Consider the following 19,820-nt stretch of genomic DNA (forward strand, 5'->3'; position numbering starts at 1 on the left):
CCTCTTGCACAAACCATCTCATACTTAAACATGGTCATTTTTGCTGGTTCAATATTTTAGAGAATTATGAGAGGTTATAAAAATGTTCAAATCAAATTTATGTTTTAATCAAATTTTGAGAATTTTAATTATTTCACAGGATGTATGATGTAATATTAGTGTCAGCCTATGTTTGTGGGTTCCATTTAAGAAAATATTGGTATCGGTCCATAAGTAAAACTGTGCTGATATTAACCGATTTCCATCTTGGTCGTGTGGCATTAATAGTGATGCAGTGCAGGATTGAATTGTGTTTAACTGAAGAAAGAAGCAATAGTTGTGTTTACACCAACCACTTATTTGTGCAGTTTGACATTTCAAAAATGACTTTGATAAAACTTGTTCTTTGATTAGTTTTGGCACTACGATGATTGGCCGAATAAAAATTGGTTTATTTCACAAAATGCAATGAAAAAATGTAAGCAAACACTGTTTTTCGCATCACGAGTCACAGGCTCAACAACTGGATGGTACCACTAGAACAAACCAAAGACGACAACAGGAAGTAGTTGAGGGACTGTGCTACGGCACGTTTTATGAAGACTTGGCGCATGAACAAACTTTTTCACATGTGATTTTGTGTTTCTTATTTAATGGAAACATTGTCAAATTGTTTTTTTCAGCAATAGCGGAATATTGACAAAGTATTGCACACAGTTGTATTGGAAACACAGCTAATGTGGTTGTTTTCTCAATGTGTTTTTTTGTTTGGTTATTGGTCGCAGCAGCAATATTTTCAGATATCGGCCCAAATGTTCACATCTGTGCATCCCCAGATATTTAAATTTGAATTATGTATTGATAAAATATGATGCTTGCTCAGATCAAAACAAACATGGTCAAAAAATACCTTAAGTCATCATTTGTTGAAGCTGGTTAAGCTTAGCCAAGATTATTGGCAGTATGAAACATTTTGTGGCAAGCAGCTTCATTCCATTCCTGACTTTTTAGATCAAGAAAGATTAAACAACAAAAATGGGATTAAGGACCTCAAACTTGTAAATTAACAAATAGTCAATTAATTCAATTGTCAATTTACGTGGAGGGAGATGGCGAGTCATATCTTTCATTTTAGCAATAGCTGTTAATTACATCACCAGTTACCTAATATAAAGACATGAACCAAATACAGCTCCATGTCAAAGAGCTCTGCCGGTGTTTAACGTGGCACATCTCGCGTGCAGTTCACGTTCGTACGACACAAAAGAATACATCAGAATATAACTTACCAGCGCCATTTGTGGGCATTGCTATCCTCTACAACAGCGCCCCCCGTGGCTAGGTGTCTCCCCCTCCCAACTACAGTACAATCAAACTGACGTCGAAGGGTTCTGGCCAACAGGCCACGCCCATACGGCAAGCTTCGACATCCCATCCTGAATATCTTCAATATACACACAAACACACTTGTTATCAAAATATATGATTCTTTAACATGCAGTATGATTTGCAAGCAGCTATGCGGTCTTCTTGGTTCCATCCTTCACGGTCCATTTGTCCGGTTGGGGTCTGTAAGGGAGATAACAAGAGTCGAGGCAAATAACTCCCCCGCCCCGTGTGTGTTACCATGCTCCTAATCTCCATCTGCGGCCGCCATGACGGGATGACGGTGTTTAAACCCGGCGCAAACAACATGGCGGAGGCTAAACATAAGACTCGGACAATATATTAAATGCAGAACAGACCGAGGAGATGTCCACATCTCAAAGACGGAGACTATTAAATTAACTGTGTTCACACAACCTACTGTTAAAAGAACTGTTGAATGTCAAACCACGGAAACAATAAAGAAAGCACTATAATATGAACAAATAACCCGTTACAATCCAGATGAGTGATGCTTCCGTCGCAATTTCTTTAAGCTTTACTTCTGTTCACAGAAGAAAACATGGATCCAGATGCCTGCTGGTACTGATCTGAGAGAGCTCACCCTCGAGCCTCGAGTAGCTAGTGACATGTGAACCCCGAGAGGAAGGCGTCAGAAGGAGAGCAGAACCGCCCTAGGGTCTCTTCCTGTGTGTATCCAGCGTCAAATCCTGTACTTCTCCGTTGTTTGCCTAGCACGAACACGTTTCACGCAGGTGGCTTTTGTAAGATGGCGTCTGAGTCTGCGCAGTTCCGGAAGAAGAGGACGGTGATGTTGGTGACGTAACAAAAAAAAAAAGCGTGTTATGTTTTTTTTTTTTGAACAGTGAATGGTCCTCATGTGCACGCCAGACCGATGGAGTTATCGACGACACGGACGGATTTGATGTGGCATCAGGACACACTCCGTGTGTTCCTATAGGCAGAAGGTAATGTGCGTGCAGATAGAAGAGCACGTGCTGGGATATGTTTGATGTTTGGTGGGCAGCCATTACTGGGCTGTGACTATGGCCTGCAGCTAGCTAGGTATTTCTGGCTTAACAGCACAGTGATATATTTACTATCCGACCTACTGAGAGCACAGAACAAAGACAATCTCACTAACGTACACAGCATTTCATTTGACTCTTTTTATCAACTGCATTCTTCACCATCTTGCAGTCGCTGGCTAATGGCAGCTTTTACATCTGAAACATAATCAACAGAATAGTTAATAACAGAATACACGTGCCTTAGCAGAATGGGTTTTAAACTGAGCATACATTTGACCAAGTCTTCTAGGTTATTCATTTGATTGTGAAGGACTAATCTTTAAATCATTGTCCTTAGTCAAACAAAAGAGCAGCTAGTAGCTGTTAGCATTGATTCCAATATGGAAGAACCACAAAATCTGTTAAAGGTTACCTTCTTGGTTTTTTCTTAAATGTTGATATGTTTATTCTCTTTTAATAACAAACCTTCCCAAAAGAAATCAAGTTCATAATCTTAAATCAATGTCTAAGGTAGAAGACTGAGAAGCTAACCGCTATTTTGTTTGAACTTCTCCAGAATTTGACACAGTACCTGAATCATACCAATATTTAAGCTTCCTGTTGTGTTTCATACTATCCAGTTTTGTACCCCTGATTGTTCCTTGGGGATTGGTGCATATCTCCAGCAATCAAAAAGCAAGTGGCGGGTTCAGATCACCAGTCCATCACAGGACAAACAACCAAGCTTACATTTAGTGGCTTATTCTTAATGTTAAGAAAATTAAACAAGAGGCAAGTTAACCTACTATACATCTTTTTGGACTGTGGGTGTAATACCCGGAGAGAAACCACAAATGCATATGGAGAAAATGCAAAGTCAATACATAAAGATTCTGATTTGGGTTTGAACCCAGGACCGACGTACTGCACAGCAACAGTGATAACTGCAGTAAAATGCAGCCCCAACCAAGATTGTTTGACTTTTTATTAACTGTGCCCAAAAGTTGTAGCCTTCAACAGAAGGGTATTGAGGAAAGTTTCCTTCTACTTTAAAAGCCAATGACTTACAATAACCTTCTGTGATCTTGACTGATTCTTGATGTTGAGATATTCCAATGTTGTGAAAAGCCAGATATACCATCCAGTTTAAGGTTCTATTAATAGGACACCTGGATTGGCCAGTTTTCTAAATATGTTTAGATCGTAGTGCCCCAGGCGGGGGTGAGGGCAAGGCTGTTGCTGTGCGCTGCTGATCAGCTAGCTGGGAACCGGCTAAAGTTGCTTTCAGTTAAATTTGCCTCTTGGGTATTACTCTTTCAGTTGGAAATCTATTTGGCAAACGTCAAGTTTTAGGAAAGTTTGATGGCAAATATGTTAGAAAGTTTGATGGCAACTGTAAGCACATAGCTTGACTTATTAACCGACGTATAGCAGCTTGTTGTAGTTGTTACTATTTAAAGAACAGAATGATAAGAAGACATAATAAATATCATCACAATGTCTCAAACCGGGCTGCACAGTGGCGCAGTTGGTAGAGCTGTTGCCTTGCAGCAAGAAGGTTCTGGGTTCGATTCCCGGCCCTGGTCTTTCTGCATGGAGTTTGCATGTTCTCCCTGTGCATGGTGGGTTTTCTCCAGGTACTCCAGTTTCCTCCCACAGTCCAAAAACATGACTGTCAGGTTAATTGGCCTCTCCAAATTGTCCATAGGTGTGAGTGTGTGTGTGCATGGTTGTGTGTCTCTGTGATGCTCTGCGACAGACTGGCGACCTGTCCAGAGTGACCCCGCCTCTCGCCCGGAACGTTAGCTGGAGATGGGCACCAGCAGCCCTCCCGACCCCACTGAGGGACGGCTTGAGACATGGTTTGGATGTCTCAAACCATCATATTTAGTGGTTTGTTTGCAATTTTGCTTAAGTAAAAATAGTTGGAATAAATATATTTTTAGGACAATTTACTGACATGAGTAGGTGTGTTCTGTATTTCTACCTATTGTGACGCTCTTGTTAATTTGTCATGACATTTATTTCTGGCTATCCCACATTTTCTTCAATCTTTCTTTCCTGTCCATCTCCTCTCTCCCTGAATATTAGCATCTTGGTCACTAAGATTCATATCAGTTGAGGGAATAAAATGAAGTCTTTCAAACTCTATATTGTATTTGCAAGTAGAGTTTGAATGCGATGCTCCCCGAATTTCAGCCAATTTAAACAGTTGTGATGTTGTGCTAATTATGACTCCACATATTGTACAACTTTAAACTCTTCTGTCATCAGAAGGTCGGCTATGGTTGTTTTATTTAAATAAGGGGTTTGTCATATATGGTGGATGTAGAACCTGATTTTTTTCACTGTTCTTTTCCACACAACATGACAGATTGCTGGCTGAAAGCTGAATTCAGCCACTGTTTCAGCAGTGGAGACAAAATTTAACTGCTTTCTTTTGTCTAATATTGCATATACAGACATATTCATTACTGAAAAGTAAATTTTTTTCAGTATCTAAATTTACCAAGTCAAATATATTAAATAAAATAACTCTGCTTTTTTGTTACTCATGATGATTTTCTGCTTCCAGATAATGAAAACATGACATTTAAGAATAAAGTATTACATCAAATCAATAAAAATACGTTTTTATAGAGAAATGTGGTCTCAAAAATTAGTTTTATGTCTGCTTAATTTTCAAAATAAACAAATGAGAGTGTAACTAATTGAAAATGACTGTAGAACCGGAAAATGAAGTGCAGCTGGAATGCCTTCTCACCAACACAGCCATGTTGAAATTACAAGTTTGACTAATTGGGGAACATTTGCTTTGTAATATAGAAGAGTGCTATTAATATTTTAGGATTTTAAACCTTCAAACATTTGCTATCATACATAATCAATCAACCAAATTTTATTTGTATAGCACTTTCCAGCAACAAGGCATTTCAAAGTGCTTTACATCAGAAAAACTTAAATACAAAGTCATAGAACACACAGTCAACAATAACACAGTACTATGTGTTACTAAGATCCAATAGGAAATGCTAATAAATGTATTCATACAACTGTAATTAGATGTGCTGGGTTTTACAAGCAGTGGCCAGTTTACCAATAGTTTTTCTGGACAATATGTTTGGGTTTTTCTCCCCTAAAAACTACAAGACATGCAATATTATTTGTTGTAAAATATTAAATTAACTACCAAACCCGTGCCTCAGGTTTCTGGGTGGAGACGGAAGTTAGGAATCTGTGTGTGCATCAAAACCTGTGTGTAATGTTAATTTAGCTGACTGTGGGGTGTGTCTGTTGTTGTCATGGTTTTAACTCTGCAACCAGATTATAATTTTACGTAACAAAATGCCTGACTTCATAAACTACAGGGGCAGTTTACACACTCACACTACTGTTGTGCCTAGAAAAATTCATAAATCAACAAAATTGGCTTGGTGTCCAACAGTGAATGAGTTGTTTTTTGTAGACTGATGTCACATTACAACTATTTTAAGAGGGAAACCCGTTTCCCGCTGCCCATAAACGCAGCCTGATGAGCCACATTCCAGGTTGGAAAATAAGAAACCTGTCCTTTTTCAGAATGTATAAAAGTAGGGCTGGACAAAATGGCTTAAAATAACATTTCTGGGGGGGGGGGGGGGTCATACCAAAACCAATTTCTGATTACATTTTTTTTTTTTCAAATTTTCTTAAAAGAAATTACAATTGACAGAAAATATTTTCAAAAAAGGGATTCAGTCTCTGGCCTGAATTCAAAGTCCAAATATATACAAGCCGTAAAGCAAGATGGTAGGCCCAGGCTGAGCTGATGTCACTCTGAACAATGGAACCCCAAGAAATGTAATGGAGGGGGGGGAAAATCCAGATTTTTTCTCCAAAAATGAAATCATCATACACAGAAAGTTTGATTAATTGATAAAAATTTGTTTATTGCCCAGCTCTGTTTAAAAGGAAACTGCATTCTCTGTGATATATGTAGCTTATTTAGGCTGCCAGAAAGTGAGAGAGAGCAATACTTTCCACAGATAATGGCTTTCATTGTCTTTCATAAAATATGTAACTTATTGTTACATGCCAGTAACATATAATATAGAATATTATATGCTAATATAAGTATATTTAGAATTCAATTGCTCATTTAAAACAGTGGTGATATTCTGATTTACAGTGGCAGCTTCCACAGTAGCATAATTGTTCTGTGTTCCCAATATTATAAATTAACAACAGAGAATGAAAAACATTATTTGAATTTTGTTCTATCTTCATCTGATATTACAGTCATTCAAGAGAGATCCAAATCAGCTAACGTTGTTGGGATGAAAATGAGCTACAAAGTTCTGATCAGTTCTTCTTAACTGTGCAGTGTTGAGTGGGGTGCCTCAGAGTTTTTAGGGAGACTTTTTAGGATCAGGAAAATGTACGGTCCAACTATGTTTAGATTAAGACTTAAGGTACAGTTCATCGTTTACTCTGCTGCTCTAAGCTACACATCTAAGATTTGAAATATCAGTTTGCTGTATGCAAAATCTCACATGTAATGTCATGCTGTACTGACACAGTATGGATCTTGTTTTTCAGGATGCCATCTTGAAATATTATGCCGAGAAGTGGGATCCTTCAGGGGTCGGTCCATGGCCTCTTCGAAGACTCGTCAAGGTATGGTGATCCTGAAGGAAGGGGCGACTGCCCCTACAGCAGCTCCAACGGCTGATCATTCATCTGCATGCCTTGTGGCTGTGAGAGCAGGAAAGGTGCAAAACAGTGGGATTGTCCAGGGCATCTGTGTGTCTACTGGTGAAGCAAATATTAGTGGGAAACACAAGATGTACCCAGCCAAGGAGGCCATCATAAAGATGGGTGAACTCAAGCATCCCACCTGTATAAACTCTCCTTCTGATGTCCTGTCATCTGACTGCATCTGTAAAGATGTCAAAGTGACACTAGACAACAACGGCATGTGGAATGAGTTCTATAAATGTAGAACAGAAATGATTCTGACCAAGCAAGGCAGCAGAATGTTCCCTTACTGTCGCTTCCGTGTCACTGGCTTGCAGTCATCGAGGAAGTACTCGCTGGTCATGGACATTGAGCCTGTAGACAACAGTCAGTACAGGTGGACGGGTGAGAGCTGGCAAGTTTGCCGAAAAGCAGAGCGTCACGTGAGGAGTAAGCCTTTCGTTCATCCAGACTCCCCAGCAACAGGTCAGCACTGGATGCAGAGTCCAGTGTCCTTTTACAGACTGAAACTCACAAACGACACCTCAGACCAGGAGGGGAACATTATCCTGCATCCGATGCACCGTTATTTACCGCAACTGCATATGGTCCAGGCAGACAAAGCCATAGAAGACTTTAGACTGAACGGTCCCAATGTTCTCACTTTCACTTTCCCCCAGACTGAATTTATAACAGTCACCACATACCAAAACCCCCAGTTTACCCAACTGAAGGTGAACTACAACCCGTTTGTTAAAAAACTGAAGGAGGACCGGGTCAATACATGTGGCTTAAGACTCAAAGGAAACGCGGGCAAAGATTCGAACAGTTATGAAGGTAAGACGAACACTGAGCAGCATCCCGTGAAGAAGAGCTTAAAGATTTTGCTAGCAAACCACAAACCCAGAAATTTAAAAGCATTGGACGTGAAACTTCCACCTTCAAAAGAGCCTCAGGAAAAATCCACAACGAGCAACACCCAGCCAGCCGCCACCACTCCAGTGGAAAGTCCCAGGTAAGTTCTGACAGTTCAATGTGAAAAATATTTTACTACCTTTTTGCCAAATATGCCATTTGCAACTGCAAGAAGTCTTTAGGTCCAAGTAAAGATGTTATTAAGGCAGTGTTCTTCAAGAAGTCTCTGTTTCCACAGACACTCAAAGCCCTGAAGGTCTTGGCTGGTATTTTGTATAGAATGAATGGCAAATTTTATCTCAGAAACAATTCGCAGATCAGTCTCACTTTCTAAAATGTTTTCTCTTTGATATCTGGTGGTTCTCAGTGTTTTGTAAACTCCCTCTGATAGCATACCAAAATGGATTCTGTTTCTTGAGAAGACCTTTCTTCCTGTAGAATGGATCTGTCAGTTATTAAGTACTGACATTTGTCCCATTGTTGCCTTGGTTTTTAGCAAAAAAGCATTCTCTAAGCCTTTGTGAAACCAACCTAACATCGCTTTAAATCACCTACCTGCATTTTTTAAATATAACTGTACATTCCTCCTATTTAAAAGTAAACCCTAGTTTTAAAATTTAAATGAAAGATCCTTAAATAAAACATTCCTGCTTATAAAACATATATTTTAATACCCATGCAACAATAATTGTAATGATTTAAAATGTGTTTTTTTTTTTTTATTACAATTTTTTTCAGTTTGTCTTGTTTAATGCATCAACTTGTACTGACACTGCAGGTACCTTTACATTCATTTATTAACCATTCTACACAAGAACTTTTACTTCGCATATTAATGTGTGTCGGACGTGTTAAGGGTGTCATGAGTAGGTTTTAAAATGAAAATATGTATTTTGAACTGATGCATAATACATTTGTTTTCCTTATCTTCATTTCACCTTTTTTGGTACTATTGTTTACCAGGTTGTTATTAATAGATATTAAATAGCTTTATTTACAGTCATAAATAATAAAATAAAGGAGAATATTATTGCAATGTTCATTTATTTTCATAACTCCATTCTGTTGGTGGATGGCGCAGTTTAGTTAATACTCATTTAATACTCATTTAGTAAATGCTAAACCAAGACGTATTACATTTACTAAAATACTAAAATAGATTAAATTCAATGTATTTATATTGCACCAATTTACAATAAATGCACATTCAAAGCAATTTAGAAAAACAAATTCATATTCTTTTGTGTAGAAATATTATAATAAATTTGAGCTATTTCATGCCCACTATGGTTCAGCTTAATCATAATTATACTGCAGCACACTCAAATTCAGTTAATGATGCATTGACAGATGGTAAACAGTTAATTATTTATCTCTTCTTTATAACAGTCCCCCATTCAGTACTAATTTCTGTATTTCTTTGAGGTGTGACTTATCTATTTAAATTTTGAGTGATTTTGGTTTTTCCCCAACACACCTGCTTTTTAAATAGTCGAATGTAACCAGCATTGTCAATATACTCAGATACTCAGCGTCCCTCCACCAGAAATTAGCAGATTTAGGTCCAGTTACTGATTGGTGTATCACTGTTGAAGATAAAGATATGAATTCTGGATCTTTTTGAACTGTGCCTTTACAGAAACAAAACAACTACAATGCTAGGGATTCTATTAGGGGCGCAAGTGGCTCCAAACAAACAATTAAAGTTGTGCTTTTTTCTACTGTATGTTTTTAAATGTTTCTTTACCTCACTTTTTGTTGTCAGTTGTGTAGCAAAATGGAAGCGTACTTATCCGGTGCCAGTTTGAGCAAATTGACACAAGTAGCATCAGTAAATATTTAACAATAAAGTGTGCCGGTGTCACTAATGTGTCATTTCTTTCTGGTTTCCTTCAGCAGCAGTTCACGTCCAGTTCCGAAGTTAATTTCTGAGCTAATTTGTGAGGCTCATGTCTCACTGCAGAGATGTCACAAAGAGCAACGTGGCAGCAACCACAGCAACTCCTCCGGAGCAGCACAAGGCAACACTACGTCCACAACTTTGACAGACAGACTGACTAAACAGGATATTGCTCATAAGAAAAACGGATCTGTCACTACATTCACCAGGAAAAGTTCAACTGTTGAAAAATCCAGAAATATCAAAGACAATGAACATCTGTCTAACTCTATTGCCGATGTCAGAACAGTCTGCTCCTCTGCTGCTCCTATAGAAGAGGACGGCTCCTTGAACAAATCACACCAACAATGTAACGTAGGTGCCGAGTCGGATGGTGTGAAGCAACAGAAACGACCAGCTCGACTGCCCCTACCAGCACTAGCACTTTTTTTAAAGCAACATTCAACAAAATCTAAGAAGGCAAACAACACACCGGAGTCTGCTCCTCAAGCACCTCTGCCTGAGTCCTGTGGTTCTCCGAGTCCTGCCGTAGCGCCTCATCAGGAAACCAGCGTCAAACCCGTCATGGAGGACTGTGGAGGAAACCATCTTCTGCCAGATGAAAAGCTTTTAAATGTTACTGAACAGGCAGCTGAAACGAATCCCTCCCGCCCATCCGGTCCAGACCTTTTCACTGCTTTAGATGCAGCCGTTCCAGATACAAAAGCTAAAGATCCCTTCATCACTATTTCTGAATGTTTAAGCTCAGAGTCGACAGTCCTTGACCATAAAGCTTCGATATCCAACTCTGAGAATACATTTGACTCGCTTGAGATGTCTGCACTCACCCTGTCCTCATCTTCTACCTCTGGATCACCTGATTTGTCCTTGCATCTCAGTACAGCGTTGTCTCTCCCGGACTCCCCCAAAGCAGCAGCAGAGTCCTCCACACTAACTTCAGGCTCCCGCTCCTTGAAGATCGACTCTTTGCTTCCAGACCCTCAGTGTTCCTCGTTCGACTTTGACCCTTTGTCACCAGCGAGCTCCCCAGAACCTTTACCTCCTCTTCCAGCCTCATTAGCTTTAGAACTTGACTCTGCAACATCTGCTGCAGCGAGTACTCCGGACCCTCAACACTGCAGAAACTCATCAGTCTTTAAGTGGCATACAGTGTTACCTCTGTCTGGGACATATGCAAACCCATCTTTCACAACATTACAGCCCCAGCAGCAGTCGACTCCTGTAATGTCAATCACTTCGCCTTTGTTGTCCTGCCTTCCTGAGCCACAGAGTGTTATATCTTCGACGCAGACCACTCCAAAAGACTCCATTCCATCATTTCAAGACAGCGAACAGTCTCTGCCTTTCCCCACAGAGCTGTCTCCCCTTGCTCTCCAGCTCCCACTGTCTCCAACCTTCTCTTCACTGGACGAAGACGGCTTGTCGCCCACAACTTCCCTCGCAGAACTGGTGCACTTTTTCTCCACCGACGACGACATCGGGGTAGAGTTTTCCAATACGGACACTGCGGCCGTGACCAGCCAACCTTTGCCAGTTTCGGAACCGGCGCGGCCATCTGTGCCGGTCCTGCCAGTCTCAAGCACCAAGCCCTGCAAGAGAAAGAAGTCAATGAAGCTGGCCAGGTTGGAGGTGGGTCAGACTGGGAACGAGTACAGGAGTAAGCAGCCCAAAGTTGAAGAGGTTGAGGAGCAGCTTTTTGTCTCTTTCACATCAAAGGTAAAGTGACATTAAATGTTTAGCGGAAAAATGTTTAAAAAGGATAGTTCCAGATTCTTGTATTTGTGCTACATATGCCCTTTGGCTTTACCTTTAGTAGTGCTATGGGCTCCTTATGTTTTGATCTGGGAGATCTCAACCATCCACTGAAGAGAATTCCCTCTTTTTCCTGTGTCAGTTAAATACATGGAATCCTGTCAGGAAGCATGAACCAAATCCTAAACTTCCTCTGAACATTCTTCGTTTTTACTGCGACTTACTGGTGATATAGACTTCCTACACAAATTGATTTATTTATTTTCCAGAGGTGGAGAAACATCCATCCATTCATTGATTTCATCAATCTATCTCCATCTCCTAACTGTTTCAGTTGATCAATCGATCAATCAAACCTCACCATGAACTCTGCATACAGATGGTGAAAACATCAGAATTTATTATAAAAATGTCAAATATAATATGAACAAATCTGCATGTGATTAAAAGCAATGCTTCAAGCAGTCATGTTTCCAAACATCTGTCACTGCATAAACATTTATTCACAACTCTGTTTACATCAGTGGTATTGATTCTAATTCATATCATCAACCAATCATTTGTGTACATGTTATTTTATAGACTTAATAGTCACTGTTTGTTGTCATTAACATGTGGATTAATAATTTTACAGTATTTTAAATATCTACCCATTGATGTATTTTGAGAATAAGAATAAAAAGATTCCTATCGTTTCAGGAGGCCCTAAAACTCCACACTGCTGAGTCATCTGAAGAGCTGCTCCCTGACCCTCAGCTGACCTCTGACCCCAAACCTGATGAAGAGGCAGATGACAGGAGCAGCAGCAGCAGTAGGGGTATCACAACAAGCATCATTCTTTATCAAACCAGTTTGATTAACAATGTTTTCATCTAGTAAAGTTGAGGTTGTGTACCAGATTCTGGTTATCAGATGTTTGTCAGCTTTGGGGGCTGGGGGTGAATTCAGGTCTGACATGAACCTTCACAATTTCAACAGAGAGTCTGGAGGAGACAATCGCAGTTCATGAGGAAAATCTTCTTCGAGACTTAAAGCTTATGAAACACAGGCAGGTCATCCACCCTGTGCTGCAGGAAGGTATGCATTACTGCCTTCTAGGGGTGCACCGATAAATATGCCGGTCCATAAATCTACCCATGATTTCCTGCATTTTATGTGATCGGGGTTTTGGCTGTAAAACTGAACTTATACACTGATCTTATTTATCTGTGCTAAGATCTGAAGACGAGCCACTGTCCTCTTTTGCTCTACCATGAGACTGACAGACCTGCCCATTAGGTCACATCTACGGTTAATAACAGTCATCACAATTTTGCTAACTCATTAACTTTGTCGCTATATTTGGCAACATTTCAGACAAAAAAAACAAAACAACAAAAAAAAAAACGGTATTGGCCAAAATCGGAATCAACAGGTCAAAAAAAGAAATCATTAAAAATCATTGATCGGCCAGAAAACTACAGTCGGTGCACCCCTACTGGATTCCAGTGAGTTGACTTAAAGCTGTCATTGACTCTAAGATAATACTTTGTGTCTGGTGATGTTTGTGGCCTCAGTTGGTCTTAAGATGACCCTCCTGGATCCGGCACTGTCCATTGACCTGCAGTACCTGGGAGTCTCTCTTCCCATCCCCCTTCCTGGAGTCGTTACGGAGCCACTGACCCAGACGACCCCAACCTCTCAGGGTAGGCATCCTTCCAGACTGGGTGCTTTTATTCTGAAAGAGTTTCTGTGTTTTGAGACAAACAGAACTAACCATAAAATGTTTAGAAATAAATAACATGCTAAAGTGCCACTGATCCAGAATCTAATTACCTTTTTTTCTTATTATTCTTTTGTCTTTAGGGGTTTTTGCTTCATTTCAGTCCAGAACTGGAAAAACTACAGATTTGACCCAGATTAAAGGCTGGAAAGAGAAGTTTACCTCGTCAGAAGTCGAATCAACCTCTGCTCCAAAACCTGAAGGTGCTTCACATTATGTCCTCAGCTTTAGTCAATACAGCACAGTGCAGAAGTGTCCATAACTCTGGAACCTCTCCATGTGTATAACTACAAACGGATGCATTTTCTGAGGATTTTATGTCAGACACACAGACTAATGCATAAACTGTCAAGTAGAGAAACAACATACGTTTCCTTTATTTTTTTTATTTTTTTTTTTTCATGCAGTCCATTTGGAAAGTATTCAAAACGAGTCATTTTTTTCAGATTCTATGATATGTTATAGCGTCATTTCAAATTGTATCAACATCTTAGCTGTCATGAGGACTCTGGTCTCCTCATGGACCCGTCGTCTAACACATGAGCGGCAGTAAAAGTTTTACACACCTGAAACTGCTGCTCAAGTTATTCAGGTTGTTGCTAGGTAACCAAAGAGTGAGTGAGTTAAGTTGATGTCACCCATCTTGCATAGCTGACCCTGAGAGGCTGAGCAGCTAAAGCCTTTCCCCTGCCTTCATCTCCCAGCAGGCTGTGCGGTTCTGGATCAGAGTTCAGTGAAATTATTGAATATTCTATTCTATCAATGAATATATATCTCTTCATATATATATATATATATATATATATATATATATATATCAACATAATATATCAGGATAGTGAACATAATATCCTGATATAATGCGCTGAAGTTTGTAGTTTTTGCAAAAAAATAAAAGAACACTTATTTTTTACACATCTCGTAATTGATTTTGAGTAAATAAATATGCCGACCTATTTACATGAACTTAAATTTGTGCTCAGACAAGAAACAGACACAAGGGAGGGAAAAAGAAAAAAAACCCCAGCAGACACACCAACAGTACCAATCACCAGTTTGCCTTCCCACATGTTGAATCGGATATCATTTTGAACTAGAAAATGAACACTTATGCTTTAAATCCTCCTTAAATGTCTCACTCTGTATTCTGTAGCTGGCCCCAGTGCCGACCTCCCAAAGAAGAACCTGTCTGCGTTCTGCAGCGACATGCTGGACGAGTATCTGGAGTCGGAGGGGAAGCTGATCGATGAGCGCGCCTCCAGTTTCTCCCAGCCGCCAGCCGAGGCGCCGTCCTACCGGCTCCCTGTGAGCAGCACCAGCTATGTCCGGACTCTGGACCACATCCTGAAGAAGCCCTCAGCCAGCTCGCCAGCCTCGGACATTATATCCGGGTTCATCCCGCCTTCGAAGAGATCGCGACTCAAAGAGAGCGCGGCCTGCCGGAGGGCAGAGAGGAAACCCAGAGGTCCCAAACCGAACAGAATCAAAGCTGCTTGTGCTGCTTCGGACTTTCCAGCAGCTGTACAGTTGCAGTACTCCGTGCCTGGTTCTCTGACCTCAGAACCTCTGAACGGACCCGCTTTTACAAAGAGAAGGAGGCTGAAACCCAGAGCGTCCTCTCAGACCCTCAGTATGTCCACGGTGCTCAACATGTCTGAGGAGATGGCTCCGCTTGAGTCTGACTCTGAGCTCAAACCAGACTCTGTGAGGAAGCAGCCTTCTGATCACTCTGTGGATGGCCAGAGAAAGGAGAGCAGAGTCACGGTGACCCGGGCCTACGCCAGGCTCAAGGAGCTGGAGGACAGCGTGATTCTGGAGGGCCGCTTCCAAACCAGCATCACCACAGAGAGGGCCACCGTCGCTCTGATGTCCCTCTTCACCCAAACTGTGAGTTCCAGTTTGTTTACCAGGATGGGTCTGTGTCTCTGTTGTCTCCTTTTAAAGATGAGACCTGCAGCATTCAATATGTCAGAGAAACTAATGAAGGCTCTCTCATTTCCAGCTTCAGGGTTAAAAATGGAGTATGTAACTTTTATAAAAATATGTTGTTTTTTTTACCCGTTTGTTAGAACTGTCTATGTCATGACAGTTTGGTATGAGTCAGGTGGCCAGGGTAACTAGCATTAACATCCACAACAGGCTCTGCTAAGGGGAAGAAGCTGTAGCATAGCAGAGAGTAAGGGGGTGCGATCAGTCAGCCACTCAGCTCCTTCAGACTAGCCAGCAGCAGTTAGCAAACATCTGATGGACCAGCGCATTAGCTGAGTTCATTATAGGAGCTACTTCTCAGAGCAACGCTGGTAAAAATATTGATGAAGGGTTAATAGAGGAGCCATGTTGTGATGACTCCCTGAAAGTGGAGTTTTAGAAAGAACAGAAGTTTCTTAAATAGACAGAGGCCCAATTTCAAGGTGTCAAATTTCTTTCAAGTTCTACTTGATACATACAGCGTATTTATAGCTACTGAAGGTGACATAGTTATTTGATAGTGCTATAAAATGATACAATGTGGGTAGAAAACACATAATACTGCCCCTTTCAAATGAACAATATCTACTTTCTTTAATGTGCTTGACCTCAAATCATGTATAATTTAGTTTATCTAATTAGAGATGAAATGAGGCAAGAAAGGGTTAAAACATGGAATACATTGATTAGTGGGACCAACCCATTCCAAGTGAGAGTTGATAAACATCCTTGTATGAAATCTTTCTGATCTGTTCTGTAAATTGTGTGTCAGTCATAAAAAAACGTATGCTTCTAGCTGCAGCGTAAGGTACCAACCTGTCGGCCCTGCTGACTGTTTTCCACTCCCCACTCAGGGTTTTGTGAGAGAAAACCCAACAGCGCCGATCAAGCTAAGGCAGAGACAAGCTGTGACCTGTCTGAACGAGTTCTGCAGGCTGGGATGCGTCTGCTCCAGTTTGTCTCACTGTTCCAGGATCAGCCACTGCGGCCGGCCGCTCTGCATGTTCGGCTGCAGCTGCCTTAAGCAGAAGGTGGTTCTGCTCAAGAACCTGGACAGCTCTGACGCCAGCCCCTCCCCCCTGCAATGCAAACTCAAGAAGAAGAGGAGAAGGATGATGAAGATGGCCTATGGTACATTTTTCAATTCTGCCTTCATTGTTTAACCAGAACAAATTATTTTAAGTAGAAGCAGGTTGTTGTTGAAAAGATGTAAGCGCACTCCATCCAACCTGTTGAACTTGCAGTCCTGAAAGAGGCAGAGACCGTGGCCCACCCTGCGGAGCGGGTCCGGACCCTGTGGAGGAAAATCGCTGACTCCTCTGATCCAGAGCCAATCCATGCGCCGGATGTTGCCCCCTTTCTCCAGCCACCTGTAATTATTCTTTACAGAATTGATACTGGCACAATACGAGTAAAGGGGGAAGATATGGGCTGAAGTGAATGTTGTGAATTTTTTTTAAAGACTGTCCAGGTGAGAAGGAAATATCGCAGCAGCTGTGCCAGAGTTCGAAGTTACATCAGGAAGACGCAGAAACAGAAGGTAATGATGCTCAGATCAGTGGTGGGGACCACCAGCCCTAAAACACTGACCCTAAAGCACTGGGCCTAAACCATTGGCCCTACAGCACTAATCATAAAAATTAGTTCTTCTAATGCTTAAAAGCGACACCAACGTTGGATTTGGAGGAAGCAAATGGCAAATTTAATCATGTTGACACCCAACATGTGTTGGAACAAAGTATATCACTCATCAGGATCAAATTTGTCATTGCACACCTACTTGGACGGTTTGTGCTTCAGGAAGTGATTGGTATAGAACAGACCTTTCACTCATGGTTTTGATTGAGTTTTGCTAACTCTGATTTGGCCTAATTGACCTCGTTAGGGCTTTGGGCAGAAAAGACTTACCTGTTTAGTGTCATTCTACAGCAATGCATTGTGAGTAGAGACTAGACATAATTTTCTGCACCACATCGGGAGTGAAGAACATGAGGACCGTCTGTTTTATAGTTGTTTTTATACAATAGCATTCTGTAAGGATATGACTAACGTTTTCCAAAAAGACAGATCCATATCTGAACTTCTCTTGACTCATTCCTGGACCATTTGACCTGTAGTCCAATATTTACCCAACAGGAGGAAGAATCCAAAGCACTGATGTCATCCAGGCATACAGCTGCAGGACATGTCCACAAACATGGAGAACAAGCCCCTACACAGACTAATGTTGCCACACCCAGACCTCCTTCTGGTAAGTTCATGACCAACCCATCATGGTGGATGTTTTCCCATCAGCTTTTAGTGCTAGTTGTATTTTCAGATTCATGTCCTGAGCGTAATGGAGAGCTTTTCTCGTTCTTCAGCAGCAGATGCAGGTGAATCACCCAGCGTTAGTCCTCCAGGTTCTTCAGAAGCACTCTGTTCCAAACCATCCAAACGCCTCATGATCCTGGCCGACTGCAAGTGGGTGAACGACAGCGACCGCAGCTACGTGTTGAAGAAGCTGTGTGAGGCGATGGCTCAGGATCAACTGGACAGACCTTTCTGGATCAAAAACTACCTCATCACTCCAATCGACGAGACGGTGGATGAAACTAACGGAAACAGGTGCATCGAGTATAAGGTCCAGATCTCAACACCCATTCTGGACAGGAAAAAGGCACCAGCCAAAAAACCAGGGACTCGTGGAAAGAAACGAGGCATCAAACCAGCAGCTCAACACAGACAGGTGAAGAACAAGTTGAATGCTGGTCCACATCTGGAATGCTATTTCTAAGCAACAGAATCTTATATGTCAACTTGAAGAAGATTGTAGAAATAACAATCCTGATAATACAGCTAATTGTCAAAAATCATTAATAGGAATTTATTGGTGTCACAATGACTCACAGTTTTCGGCATGACAAATTTTTTTTTTAATAATAACGATAAATGCCCAGCTCTATTGTTCATCTCTTGTATGGTGGATACAACAAACGGACTTATTAGCCCAAACACATCATGTCATTGTCAAGCACAGTTGTAGAAGGGTGATGATGTGGGCTTGTTTCGCATCACAAAACTTTGACACCTTACTGTCATTAAGTTGACCATAAACTTCTCTAAGCCAAGGTATTTTAGAGTCAGGCATGAAGCCATGTGTTCAGCAGTCCTTGTCCAAACTGAGTCAACGACTGGTCAGTGATCCCAAACTGGCAATGCAATGATCTAGTTTAAGTCCAGACCTCAGCCTTATTGAAAAGCCATGCTCAGGCCTGATTCAGAGGCTTGTGTTGGGAGATCTCACTGAATCATTTGGTAGACTCCGTTTTTCCCATGTGGTTATAATACAAAAATTAATTTCCAAATATTAAAATACTTTCTAATCATTATGATTGTCATCAATATTTCCAGGAATCTTAGCCACTTCTAGGACACTTCAACGTCCATGCAGAGATGGAAAAGTGTTGTATTTTCATATTAAGAGAAACTGATTATTCCAGTTTGTAGCTTCAAACTGTATGCCACTCAGGAGTGACTGTTCATCCATTTTGTAGTGGTTGCTGGTGACATGTTATGCGTCCTTTTTTCCACTGTAGTTTAAGTTGAATGGAATCGTTTGATTTTCTTGTTATAATGTGTCCTTGACCTTACCCAACATGTTTTGTCTTTTAGGACAACCGCTCTGATTTAATTTCAAAAAATGACAAGGCTCCTAAAAGCTCGAAGAATATGATGAATCAGTCTTTCACAGACTCTGTGTCCGTAGAGTCTGTGGAAGACTGGCAGAAGGAGGTGATGGAGGAGGAGCCCGTGGAGGAATGGCAGAAGGAAATGATGAAGGAGGAGGAGGAAGAGCTCACGGAGGACTGCCAGATGGAGGTGATGGTGAAGGACAAGCCCATGGAACCCTGGCAGAAGAAGTTAAAGGTGGAAATGGATCCTATGGAGCAATGCCAGAAAAAGGTGCTGGAGAAGAAGGAGCTTATGAATGACTGGCAGAAGATGTTAAAGGTGGAAGTGGAGGCTATGGAAGACTTTCAGAAGGAGGTGACGCCTACAAAGAACCATCTAAACGAGGCAGAGACCATAAAGGGGTTCCAAAAGAAGGTGGAGTCTATAAAGGACTTCCAAAAGGAGGTGGAGTATATAGATGACTGCCAGAAAGAAGGAAGGGAAGATTATATGGAGAAGGATGGAGAAGGCTTCAGACGTTATAAAGCCAGGCTTGAGCTGAAAAGAAGCACAGAGGGATTAAATTCACATAAGAAGAGGAGGACTGGCATGTCTCTGCCTTTCCCTTTACTGGTGGGACTATCACCTTCCGGCTTTCTCTCAGCCAATAAGAAAAAGCCAGGAGGATCAGATGATGTGATACAGGTAAAAGCTCATCACTTTTTTTCTTCTGCATTTATTCTAAGTGACACTCCTGGTTCTGGTTACCCTGCAACAT

At 41.1% G+C, this 19,820-nt stretch overlaps 1 protein-coding gene across 3 annotated transcripts in view; it reads left to right on the forward strand.

Annotated features, from left to right (window-relative positions):
- Nucleotides 1–680: 680 nt before the first annotated feature.
- mgaa (MAX dimerization protein MGA a) overlaps nt 681–19,820 on the forward strand; it is a 37,814-nt gene continuing 18,674 nt past the window's right edge. The window contains exons 1-14 of one of the 3 annotated variants that reach the window (XM_008398720.2): nt 681–2,333; nt 6,954–8,106; nt 9,903–11,622; nt 12,358–12,475; nt 12,637–12,735; nt 13,215–13,343; nt 13,504–13,623; nt 14,574–15,307; nt 16,243–16,519; nt 16,633–16,760; nt 16,851–16,928; nt 17,525–17,639; nt 17,752–18,116; nt 19,043–19,747. In XM_008398720.2, coding sequence (XP_008396942.1) covers nt 7,007–8,106; nt 9,903–11,622; nt 12,358–12,475; nt 12,637–12,735; nt 13,215–13,343; nt 13,504–13,623; nt 14,574–15,307; nt 16,243–16,519; nt 16,633–16,760; nt 16,851–16,928; nt 17,525–17,639; nt 17,752–18,116; nt 19,043–19,747 — 5,688 coding nt within the window. In that variant the 5' untranslated portion in view covers nt 681–2,333; nt 6,954–7,006. The remainder of the gene's footprint in view (nt 2,334–6,953; nt 8,107–9,902; nt 11,623–12,357; nt 12,476–12,636; nt 12,736–13,214; nt 13,344–13,503; nt 13,624–14,573; nt 15,308–16,242; nt 16,520–16,632; nt 16,761–16,850; nt 16,929–17,524; nt 17,640–17,751; nt 18,117–19,042; nt 19,748–19,820) is intronic. The other 2 variants (XM_017302457.1, XM_017302456.1) reach the window with 2 other exon arrangements.

Source organism: Poecilia reticulata, linkage group LG22 (genome assembly GCF_000633615.1).
Source record: "Poecilia reticulata strain Guanapo linkage group LG22, Guppy_female_1.0+MT, whole genome shotgun sequence".
NCBI lineage: Eukaryota > Metazoa > Chordata > Actinopteri > Cyprinodontiformes > Poeciliidae > Poecilia > Poecilia reticulata.